We start from the raw sequence: 13,429 nt of genomic DNA, 5'->3' as shown, positions 1-13,429 counted from the left end.
GGCCTGTTGTGTGTCACAAACTACCTGACCCTGTCCTAGTCACTGGATGGCACCTGGTCTGTTGTGTGTCACAAACTACCTGACCCTGTCCTAGTCACTGGATGGCACCTGGTCTGTTGTGTGTCACAAACTACCTGACCCTGTCCTAGTCACTGGATGGCACCTGGCCTGTTGTGTGTCACAAACTACCTGACCCTGTCCTAGTCACTGGATGGCACCTGGTCTGTTGTGTGTCACAAACTACCTTACCCTGTCCTAGTCACTGGATGGCACCTGGTCTGTTGTGTGTCACAAACTACCGGACCCTGTCCTAGTCACTGGATGGCACCTGGCCTGTTGTGTGTCACAAACTACCTTACCCTGTCCTAGTCACTGGATGGCACCTGGTCTGTTGTGTGTCACAAACTACCTTACCCTGTCCTAGTCACTGGATGGCACCTGGTCTGTTGTGTGTCACAAACTACCTGACCCTGTCCTAGTCACTGGATGGCACCTGGTCTGTGTGTGTCACAAACTACCTGACCCTGTCCTAGTCACTGGGTGGCACCTGGCCTGTTGTGTGTCACAAACTACCTGACCCTGTCCTAGTCACTGGATGGCACCGGGCCTGTTGTGTGTCACAAACTACCTGACCCTGTCCTAGTCACTGGATGGCACCTGGTCTGTTGTGTGTCACAAACTACCTGACCCTGTCCTAGTCACTGGATGGCACCTGGCCTGTTGTGTGTCACAAACTACCTGACCCTGTCCTAGTCACTGGATGGCACCTGGTCTGTTGTGTGTCACAAACTACCTGACCCTGTCCTAGTCACTGGATGGCACCTGGTCTGTTGTGTGTCACAAACTACCTGACCCTGTCCTAGTCACTGGATGGCACCTGGTCTATTGTGTGTCACAAACTACCTTACCCTGTCCTAGTCACTGGATGGCACCTGGTCTGTTGTGTGTCACAAACTACCTGACCCTGTCCTAGTCACTGGATGGCACCTGGTCTGTTGTGTGTCACAAACTACCTGACCCTGTCCTAGTCACTGGATGGCACCTGGTCTGTGTGTGTCACAAACTACCTGACCCTGTCCTAGTCACTGGGTGGCACCTGGCCTGTTGTGTGTCACAAACTACGTGACCCTGTCCTAGTCACTGGATGGCACCGGGCCTGTTGTGTGTCACAAACTACCTGACCCTGTCCAAGTCACTGGATGGCACCTGGTCTGTTGTGTGTCACAAACTACCTGACCCTGTCCTAGTCACTGGATGGCACCGGGCCTGTTGTGTGTCACAAACTACCTGACCCTGTCCTAGTCACTGGATGGCACCTGGTCTGTTGTGTGTCACAAACTACCTGACCCTGTCCTAGTCACTGGATGGCACCTGGCCTGTTGTGTGTCACAAACTACCTGACCCTGTCCTAGTCACTGGATGGCACCTGGCCTGTTGTGTGTCACAAACTACCTGACCCTGTCCTAGTCACTGGATGGCACCTGGTCTGTCGTGTGTCACAAACTACCTGACCCTGTCCTAGTCACTGGATGGCACCTGGTCTGTTGTGTGTCACAAACTACCTGACCCTGTCCTAGTCACTGGATGGCACCTGGTCTGTGTGTGTCACAAACTACCTGACCCTGTCCTAGTCACTGGGTGGCACCTGGCCTGTTGTGTGTCACAAACTACGTGACCCTGTCCTAGTCACTGGATGGCACCGGGCCTGTTGTGTGTCACAAACTACCTGACCCTGTCCAAGTCACTGGATGGCACCTGGTCTGTTGTGTGTCACAAACTACCTGACCCTGTCCTAGTCACTGGATGGCACCTGGTCTGTTGTGTGTCACAAACTACCTGACCCTGTCCTAGTCACTGGATGGCACCTGGCCTGTTGTGTGTCACAAACTACCTGACCCTGTCCTAGTCACTGGATGGCACCTGGTCTGTTGTGTGTCACAAACTACCTTACCCTGTCCTAGTCACTGGATGGCACCTGGTCTGTTGTGTGTCACAAACTACCGGACCCTGTCCTAGTCACTGGATGGCACCTGGCCTGTTGTGTGTCACAAACTACCTTACCCTGTCCTAGTCACTGGATGGCACCTGGTCTGTTGTGTGTCACAAACTACCTTACCCTGTCCTAGTCACTGGATGGCACCTGGTCTGTTGTGTGTCACAAACTACCTGACCCTGTCCTAGTCACTGGATGGCACCTGGTCTGTGTGTGTCACAAACTACCTGACCCTGTCCTAGTCACTGGGTGGCACCTGGCCTGTTGTGTGTCACAAACTACCTGACCCTGTCCTAGTCACTGGATGGCACCGGGCCTGTTGTGTGTCACAAACTACCTGACCCTGTCCTAGTCACTGGATGGCACCTGGTCTGTTGTGTGTCACAAACTACCTGACCCTGTCCTAGTCACTGGATGGCACCTGGCCTGTTGTGTGTCACAAACTACCTGACCCTGTCCTAGTCACTGGATGGCACCTGGCCTGTTGTGTGTCACAAACTACCTGACCCTGTCCTAGTCACTGGATGGCACCTGGTCTGTTGTGTGTCACAAACTACCTGACCCTGTCCTAGTCACTGGATGGCACCTGGTCTGTTGTGTGTCACAAACTACCTGACCCTGTCCTAGTCACTGGATGGCACCTGGTCTGTTGTGTGTCACAAACTACCTTACCCTGTCCTAGTCACTGGATGGCACCTGGTCTGTTGTGTGTCACAAACTACCTGACCCTGTCCTAGTCACTGGATGGCACCTGGCCTGTTGTGTGTCACAAACTACCTGACCCTGTCCTAGTCACTGGATGGCACCTGGTCTGTGTGTGTCACAAACTACCTGACCCTGTCCTAGTCACTGGATGGCACCTGGTCTGTTGTGTGTCACAAACTACCTGACCCTGTCCTAGTCACTGGATGGCACCTGGTCTGTGTGTGTCACAAACTACCTGACCCTGTCCTAGTCACTGGGTGGCACCTGGCCTGTTGTGTGTCACAAACTACGTGACCCTGTCCTAGTCACTGGATGGCACCGGGCCTGTTGTGTGTCACAAACTACCTGACCCTGTCCTAGTCACTGGATGGCACCTGGTCTGTTGTGTGTCACAAACTACCTGACCCTGTCCTAGTCACTGGATGGCACCTGGTCTGTTGTGTGTCACAAACTACCTGACCCTGTCCTAGTCACTGGATGGCACCTGGCCTGTTGTGTGTCACAAACTACCTGACCCTGTCCTAGTCACTGGATGGCACCTGGTCTGTTGTGTGTCACAAACTACCTTACCCTGTCCTAGTCACTGGATGGCACCTGGTCTGTTGTGTGTCACAAACTACCGGACCCTGTCCTAGTCACTGGATGGCACCTGGCCTGTTGTGTGTCACAAACTACCTTACCCTGTCCTAGTCACTGGATGGCACCTGGTCTGTTGTGTGTCACAAACTACCTTACCCTGTCCTAGTCACTGGATGGCACCTGGTCTGTTGTGTGTCACAAACTACCTGACCCTGTCCTAGTCACTGGATGGCACCTGGTCTGTGTGTGTCACAAACTACCTGACCCTGTCCTAGTCACTGGGTGGCACCTGGCCTGTTGTGTGTCACAAACTACCTGACCCTGTCCTAGTCACTGGATGGCACCGGGCCTGTTGTGTGTCACAAACTACCTGACCCTGTCCTAGTCACTGGATGGCACCTGGTCTGTTGTGTGTCACAAACTACCTGACCCTGTCCTAGTCACTGGATGGCACCTGGCCTGTTGTGTGTCACAAACTACCTGACCCTGTCCTAGTCACTGGATGGCACCTGGTCTGTTGTGTGTCACAAACTACCTGACCCTGTCCTAGTCACTGGATGGCACCTGGTCTGTTGTGTGTCACAAACTACCTGACCCTGTCCTAGTCACTGGATGGCACCTGGTCTGTTGTGTGTCACAAACTACCTTACCCTGTCCTAGTCACTGGATGGCACCTGGTCTGTTGTGTGTCACAAACTACCTGACCCTGTCCTAGTCACTGGATGGCACCTGGCCTGTTGTGTGTCACAAACTACCTGACCCTGTCCTAGTCACTGGATGGCACCTGGTCTGTTGTGTGTCACAAACTACCTGACCCTGTCCTAGTCACTGGATGGCACCTGGCCTGTTGTGTGTCACAAACTACCTGACCCTGTCCTAGTCACTGGATGGCACCTGGCCTGTTGTGTGTCACAAACTACCTGACCCTGTCCTAGTCACTGGATGGCACCTGGCCTGTTGTGTGTCACAAACTACCTGACCCTGTCCTAGTCACTGGATGGCACCTGGCCTGTTGTGTGTCACAAACTACCTGACCCTGTCCTAGTCACTGGATGGCACCTGGTCTGTGTGTGTCACAAACTACCTGACCCTGTCCTAGTCACTGGATGGCACCTGGTCTGTTGTGTGTCACAAACTACCTTACCCTGTCCTAGTCACTGGATGGCACCTGGTCTGTTGTGTGTCACAAACTACCTGACCCTGTCCTAGTCACTGGGTGGCACCTGGTCTGTGTGTCACAAACTACCTGACCCTGTCCTAGTCACTGGGTGGCACCTGGTCTGTGTGTCACAAACTACCTGACCCTGTCCTAGTCACTGGATGGCACCTGGCCTGTTGTGTGTCACAAACTACCTGACCCTGTCCTAGTCACTGGATGGCACCTGGTCTGTGTGTCACAAACTACCTGACCCTGTCCTAGTCACTGGATGGCACCTGGTCTGTTGTGTGTCACAAACTACCTGACCCTGTCCTAGTCACTGGATGGCACCTGGTCTGTTGTGTGTCACAAACTACCTGACCCTGTCCTCGTCACTGGGTGGCACCTGGTCTGTGTGTCACAAACTACCGGACCCTGTCCTAGTCACTGGGTGGCACCTGGTCTGTTGTGTGTCACAAACTACCTGACCCTGTCCTAGTCACTGGGTGGCACCTAGTCTGTTGTGTGTCACAAACTACCTGACCCTGTCCTAGTCACTGGATGGCACCTGGTCTGTTGTGTGTCACAAACTACCTGACCCTGTCCTAGTCACTGGGTGGCACCTGGTCTGTTGTGTGTCACAAACTACCGGACCCTGTCCTAGTCACTGGATGGCACCTGGTCTGTGTGTCACAAACTACCTGACCCTGTCCTAGTCACTGGGTGGCACCTGGTCTGTTGTGTGTCACAAACTACCTGACCCTGTCCTAGTCACTCTGACAACCAGCTGCAAGTTCAAAAGACATACATATATTCTTGAGCAGAAGATCAAATGGTCTTTCAGTTCCATGATTGATGATAAATTTGTGGAAATGAATGTTGTTTTATGTCTAACTGAACAATATGTCAGCTAAACGATGAAAGGGCCTGTAAATAATTGAGTCAGATTCAGTGACTTGTTTGATTGTGTGGTCAGACTCAGTGACTTGTTTGACTGCGTCATCAGACTTTAAAGATGTCAAACTTTGCTCATAGCTTCTAATTAATAATAACAACTAGCCTCCTGGTACAAACTCAACTATTTCCAGGCCACCAGGACCCATACTGGTAACAGTTACTACATAAAACTACATTCACTCACTCAATGACTTTATTACAGAAGTGAAACAATAAGTATCCTAAGAGAATTTACAAAGTCAGTGAGTGATTATTGTAAGTGTCAGCAATATCATACACATATCAGTCTGGAAGCAACAGAAAGGGTCCACATGAGTGAGTCCCCATGCATGTCACCACAGGATCATTATGGGAGATACACTCCTTTGTTATCATATCTACAGACACACTTTCCAGGTGTAGTAAATGTGACCCAAACACATAATGAACATTAATTAATTTTAAAGATAACAAAAAATGCATGATTAATTACTTATAAGACTGCTCTTCATCAAATGAAACCATAAAGACACACTTCAAGTGCAATAAACTACTTCCATTATAACTACTTTGAGAAATAAACCGGTACACCTTCCACTAATGTTAACCATGCAAGCAGCGATTATTCAGTATACATGCATAATCTCCATCACAAAGAAATGAGAAATGCTGCCTGCAACATAATTTGATTGCAAACACTGTACTGGCAGGATAAAAACTTAACACTCGTCAGGTGTGAAAACATGATACCATTCATCAACCTTTTTCCGCTGTTTACCATGGTTTACCCCGGAGATCCTGTCAGAAATGGGTCTGCACTTTCATTGCCAGCAACCCCCAAAGGACCTTGTATCCTAACAAGGAGCACTTCCTTCCTCCGTTTTTCTGCCGGTGACATTAGCACACTCCTGTGACCTTTTCAATCCAGTATTATGACTGTTTGAACCGTTGTTGGGCCTGAGTCTTGTAGGACAATTACCTGCCTCATCTGTTTCTGACACGTTTCATTTGACCAACCTGAGGGCAACATGTTTTTGTTACCTTTGATGCCAATTCTGGCTACATCTACATGAGCTTGCAGTCAGTAGACTACATACATGCCATCCAGGATTGCTGGTCAGACAATACTGCTGGTTCTTTCACCCATAAACTGATTGGAAATAAAGTGTGTTTTAGCAAAAACTTTGTCATGAATCCTTTGAACATCATAACGGTTTGATTGGGGCTGACATTTGCCTTCAGGTCAAAGAAGAAATGGAAGTATTTCAAATATTGTCAGTGGGAGATCAAAGATCATGACTCCTCATCCCACTGTGTCTTAGTCAAAATCTACTTAGTCAACAGGCATTACTGCAGAGGGAAATAACAAGAATGCATTGATGGAGTTCTACAAGACATATGATCAGGTAAATTGCAAAGTATACCTCCCTGACATAACACATTAATCACCTTGAGAGATTATCGATGTGGTATGTGATAGTTGTACCACTGTCAGTCAAGTCCTATTCATGAAAGATGTCAATGTCCGAATGAAAAATATAAACATCACTCCGTCCACAGAAAGTTTGAAGAACAATTTGAAACCTTTTACAAGTTACATCAGAAACATTCAACCATGTTGACTATTTTCAAACATAACAAGAGTCATGAGGATATGACATATCCCCCAAGTCTTGTCCAATTCAGGAATGGAGTTTGGCTACTTATACCACACTTTTGGTTCATTGACGTTGGATACCTTCAGTTCAATGAAGAAAAAAATAATGCTGTTCAGTATTTTTCAAAATCATCAAAAGGTACCAGTTCACCACTAGACTGATCTATATACAAGTTTCAATGGTTGTGGAATTTTGCTCTGGAAACAGAAAACAGAAGGCTGACAGACAGACGGACATGGTGATCTCTATATCTACCCCTCCCCAGGTTTTCAACCCAGGTGTATAAAAAAAATTGACAATTACTTCCTGCCAACTACTCTCCTGTCTAAGGCCTAGAATTACTGGTTCTGATTACTATAAACTGTCATCTGTGTGGTGAATGTGTGTAGTTGTACTGGTTGATGATGAGACATGCCTTATATACAACCATGTTCAGAGAATTGACTAATGCGTCTTCACTAGTGATGAATTGCAGCCATATCTCACCTGGAAGAAGACTGATGCCTTGTGTCCGTTGAGTCTGTTGATTTTGATTATATGGGTGCCATTGCTCACATATAGGAAATTACCTGAAACAGGAAAAGAAACAGTTTACAAAACTTCTATACTCCCATGAACAATGTAATTTTCTGAACAGTTTATGGCCAACAGAAATCAGGAAAAGACAAAACAACTATCGGTCATAAGGATCCATAACCATAGCACTAGGAAATAGACCCTGTATATACGTTTGAAATGTCATGCCCGCTGATATAGCTCCACACCTTCTGCCTGAACAGCAAACCTAATCCATATAAATAAAGACAGTCATTAATGAATTAAATCCTTCATCTTTTAAAAAGTAAATCTGTCCAATTCAGCAACATGGGTTAAAAACATTTTTATTTTTTTGAATGGTAAGAATCATGTTTCAATGGCCATTTCAATGTGTAAATATCATATACAGATGTTTTTTAGAAGAAGCATCTTTTTAAAGTTTTAAATGATCCATTTGAGGTGGTTTTCTGTGGGGAGCCCATTCTTACATGTCATTACAACAATGATACATGGATGTCATCTACCCAACCACTCAGCTCAGCAATGAAGAAGCCTCCCTAACTCAAGTAGCCGCATTGTCTTTTGACATGATGTTAACAGTAGTGTCATGTACATTTCACCTATCCACCAGCCCAGTGTTATAAACATGGCCAATTGCTCTGACTGGACTCACCAGTATGAATACCTCATTATTTACTACTTACGCCAATAGCTGCGCAAATCCCTGGCCGCAGATCAGCTTAGCTCTACCCAGATCCACCATAAACCCAATTGACATCACTAGTTTACAAATAAACCTGTCAGACTGTCCCTGCTAAGTATATCAACAACATTGGCCATTGGTCAATTTCATCTTCATGCATCATGTATGATGGGATCTAACAACACAGGTGTCTAGACCCACTGAGTTAGACAATACTGATCCTATTGGTAGCCATGGCCAATCCTGTCTAATGCGACACTACATGTGACATGAATGAAAGATCAGACTCAGACAAGATTCAGATTGAACTTCAGGAAGAACTGACCCCTGTCCAGTAACTCTATTTGGGAAGTCAAATGTATTTATAATATATAAATTGAAACAGCTGGAAGACTGTATTCACAAGAGCCCAGTTCCACAAAGAAGTCATAACACTAAGAACTTAGCTTAGCGCAACTCCCAGACTTTGACATGCACCTATGACAATCGTAGGATTCAGGTTAGCCTTGCTCCAAGGCTATAATGAAAGATAAGTCCATGGATGTGTTGTAATTCTATCCTCATAACCATGATAACAGGCAAGTCTAGATAAGGGGACAGTCTAAGGATGCTAGTCTCTTATAAGGATAACTTGTTCTTATTATTTATATATTCTATTAATTATGATTTAAACTAATAAGTATTGCCTTAGATATTTGAGTAAGTCTACATTCAGGAGCTCACTCCACAAAAAAGTCTCAGTGCTACTATTTCAGTAGACTAACATCTAGTCTCTGAAATGAACATACTGTACAGAAAAAAACAGTTGTTCAGTTATTAATAAAAATATAATAAAAGGGAGCCCAGTGACTCTCTTCATTTACTGCAGTAATCTAGACTTGCTAAACATTATAGACTTGCATGGGCTGTATTTGATATATATTTGTATCAGGGTCTGTAAGACAGACTACTATTGTAGTTATGATAGTCAAAGAACTAAGATATCTTTTTGGAAAGGAGCCAAGTCCTTATTTTTCAACATCACACTGGTCACCAGGACTGGCAGTATGTTTGATGACCAGCATCCAGAAACTAATCGGTTTCAGTAAGTATGTGAAAGTGCTTCTAACTGAGGAAGATTCTTGTTTCAGGACTGTTTCTAAGTGGTATAATTTCTCCTCAACCCCACTGACCCTAACATTCCCGGACATATTTCACTGCTACCTGCAACAAATCATTCCACTCGGTCTGGCTGAAGGAAACCCTGCACTGGCATTCCAAGTGAATTATTGGCTGTTTACACAGTAATTTCAGACACCACATACAGAGCTGTGGGTTTATTGGAAGTATTAGATAAACATCCTCTGTGATGGATACAGTGTATACTTGTGTTTCTGATGATGATGCACACACACCGGCATAATTGCCTGTCATTCACCTGTCAATCAAACACATTGTGGCATAATTGGTTGTCTGAATAAGTATTTCATTACAGGATTCTAGATTATGACACAACACTGACGCAATGACGCTCACATTAATCATCTGAATTGATTGTTCTGAACTGCTATCAAGTTGCACATCCAATATTGTCTTCATTGATTTGGTTGTTTAAACTGATCAAAATAAACATATACTGAATATAACTCAACTAATGCCTGTAATCTAAAAGAGAAATAGATCTAGTTTCATTTACAGCATTTTACTATTACCTTTTATAAGTCTACTAGTACAGGGGTATGTATATGTCACTGGCCAGTCTATTGTGAATGAGTGAGTGAGTGAGTTGGGTTTAATGCTACTTTGATTCAAAGTATTCCACTTACTTCACGGTGTGTCAGCCCCAGTGATACAGGGCTAAGACGTTTACCACTTGGTGAAACACAGGTATGGCGCTAGCAAACTTAGAAACAATCAGGGCCACCCAGAATTCGAAGCCACGAACAGGATCAATTAGCTAAAGACCAGACCCATTTTCTTCTTACAACACATGAAATACCCACAATACAACTTCTTACAACATATGAAATAGACACGATACTACTTCTTACAACTTGTGAACTACCCACAAGACAACTTCTTACAATACATGAAATACCTATGACACAACTTCTTACAACTCATGACATACCCAAGATACAACTTGTTATATATGTACACATTTTCTTTAATCTAATCCATTAAAATGTAGACCTTAACCTCCTGGTCCTATCTTGAGTCCCACCATGGGGTCAGACATTCTCCTGAAGTCTTCCATTCATTACTTGCTCGGGTTTCAAAGAGGAACTTCCAGCTACACACAAACAGACGGATGGATAGCCGATGGACAACATATAATACCAGTTCCTCAGGCCTTTTGTCCCGGTGAGCTAAAATGTGCTGAGACTAAATCAAAGTGAAGCAAGTTGTGGAGTGACATGTCTGCCAACCAGGTAGTGTAGAGATAGACTAATACCAGCACGGCAAGAACTCAGGTCAAGAACTCAGGTCAAGCAGGCTGGGGATGCAATTCACAAAATAAGCTTTTTCTACCTCTGGCATTTCAAACTGTGACATTGATAAGAATATTGAAAGAGAAAGGAAATTCTTTTTTCAGAGATACAGTGGAGCAGAACTGATGGTTCTCAGATCACTTAAATTTGCCTTGCTGTCAACATTTCAATTTTTGCAAAGCCATATGCTTGATGTAGGAACCAATCCTTACAAACACTTGCAACACCCTCCTAACTGGCGGCTTCCAATTCCTTCCTCCACAAATCAGTCTGAAGGAACAGAGGACCTGATACAGTATTAAGACTATCAGAAACCAACTATGTTCAACACAAACACCTTACTAAAACACTGCCACTATTGGAAACTGCTTCCTATGCAACATATCCCATAAAAAACTACACCAACAATATCCCCTTGTTAATTTCCCTCCTGCACCATATGGAAGAGGTTTAACGAGCTAAGAGCTGTAAATATTAGCCAAGTAGCGTGGGATTAATTACTAGAGGCTTCAAAGTAAGTGATACAGAAATGTTCACAAACGCAGGCCGAAACAGTGAAGATGCACAGCAAGGTGGTTCCAACAAGCCCTGCACGTTATCGGTGGGGGCACAGAGGAAGGGGGGGGGGGGGGGGGGGTTGAGGCGGCGAGGAGAAAGAGGGGGTGTGAGAGGCAAGCATTGACTCTGGACCACATCCAGAGCCACACCCTTCTTCAGTTCCATCACTAATCTTTGTTCATTGGCCAATAGTTCCTATCCAATAAACCTTCATTGTCTTGGCTTTTTCACTTCTTAATCATGTTAATCAAATTTGTTGTATTTAGAAGATAAATACTATGTGTGTGTCTATTTCCGGGAGTTTATCGAGTATTTGCATCTTGGAAATTTATCTCGAGACCCGAAAGCGTTAGCTTGAGGGGCTCGAATGAAAATTTTCAAGATGCAAATACTCGATAAACTCCCGGAAATAGACACACACATAGTATTTATCGATGTTGTAAACCTATTGTTTTATTTAGAAAAAAACATACGCACTCTTTAAAATCTCTGTTGCTGCTATGGTGATTGTGATTTTGGTAATTAACGTACACCGGTAATGAGACGCAAATACCATCACATATATTTCAGCTGCGATACCTACATCATTGAATTCCTCATACATTTTAGAATCAAATGCCAAATGGTCTTTGTCACCAATACAAATTGTCTAAATGCAATGAAGCAAAATAAATGAGGTGTGAAAACGGACGCTGAAAAAACTGCACTTGTTGGAAATGTAAACAAAGCCATTCGTCTATTCGTTGAGTACATTGGCTCGAGATCTGCATTTTCAGAATATACACGGGAAGAGAATCGTAGGAAGAATTAGGGAATTAAACATATATACATTGCAATAATTTGATATTTCCAACAGAGCTTGTCGAAGTTCCCGTCCTGTGTGACGCCATGACTGACACAAAATCATGCACAACGACAACGGTTTTTATCAGAATTTCTGACTATTTACGTTGGTTTCATTGAAAAATACAACAACAAAAAATACACAGATTGTCAGAATGTTTCTGATTACTTACATGTCACATTTATGTAAATAAGATCCCTGAATCAACGAAAGTCCCCTCGTAAAATCCTGCATACTGTTGACAGTCAACACGCCATTTTGTAAAACTCGGTCACCTGTAGTGATGTCAAACTTCAACATATTTGTTGTACATATTTGGTAATTTCTCTGAGGTGAAGGTCCTTGAATGAAAGTACATACGATCATTGTTAACTGCTTTTTACTGTTTCATGATGCAGATCTTGCATATCTTTTGCACATTTTTTTCACACTATTAATTTCAAATTGGATATTAATTTTAATTAAAAATTTAAAATCCCAATAATAATGATAATTCCCATGAATAGAGAAAATCAAAATATTTGTTATGAATGTTAATTTTGTATTTCAATTTGCGTCCATTGTTAATTAGTATGCAAAAAAAACTGAGTAATTATGTATTCCTACACAGTGATTCGGTCGCTTACTTCAGGGAATGCAAATCATATTTTCACCCTTTGACATTTGGTCATGTGACCCAAATTAGCCAATCAAAACACAGAACACTCTTTCTATAGGTTTACAATAAATGGTAACATGTGTCAAGTAAATTGGGCATAGTCGTGTAGACATGATGAAATAAGCATGGTATGATTATACAAATTAAGATGTTCTACACACTTACATACCTGGAACTTCAGGGCATTATTAAGTATTACTGTCTTCAGTAAAAACATTTACATCTGTTTCCAATGGGGGTTGTGGTCGGAGTGGATATCAGTTTGTCTGGTCAGGACCTGTATATCTTGGATTCACCCAGTTATGACCTATTTTATTAACAAAATGATCGGAAAATCTGCATCTCCTCTCTAGACCTTCCCAACAGCAATATTTGTACTCCATGGGGTATATCAATGTTTGTAACTTTCCACTATAACTAGTCAAGAGTCCACAATGACTGCTGCAGCAAGAGTGATAGTGAGCAGTACAGCATCTCTCAGCTGTCCCGATCGCAAATATTGTCACCTTGTACATAAATCTTTAGTTTGTTTGTTGTTTAATGCTGCACACAGCAATATTCCAGCTATATGAAGGCCGTCTGTAAATAATCCAGTCTGTACCAGATAATCCAGAAATTGATATCATGAACATCGATCCACACAACTGGG

The 13,429-nt window shown here is 44.1% G+C and overlaps 1 protein-coding gene across 2 annotated transcripts in view; it reads right to left on the bottom strand.

Annotated features, from left to right (window-relative positions):
* Window positions 1-13,429, bottom strand: part of LOC139454171 (uncharacterized) — a 134,449-nt gene that overhangs the window by 113,774 nt on the left and 7,246 nt on the right. For both annotated transcript variants that reach the window (XM_071235722.1, XM_071235723.1), the window contains exon 2: window positions 7,496-7,578. In XM_071235722.1, the coding sequence (XP_071091823.1) occupies window positions 7,496-7,578 (83 nt within the window). The remainder of the gene's footprint in view (window positions 1-7,495; window positions 7,579-13,429) is intronic.

This window comes from Haliotis cracherodii, unplaced genomic scaffold (genome assembly GCF_022045235.1).
Source record: "Haliotis cracherodii isolate W230 unplaced genomic scaffold, xgHalCrac1.p SCAF_10, whole genome shotgun sequence".
Classification (NCBI taxonomy): domain Eukaryota; kingdom Metazoa; phylum Mollusca; class Gastropoda; order Lepetellida; family Haliotidae; genus Haliotis; species Haliotis cracherodii.
This window is presented reverse-complemented; position numbering and strand designations above follow the sequence as displayed.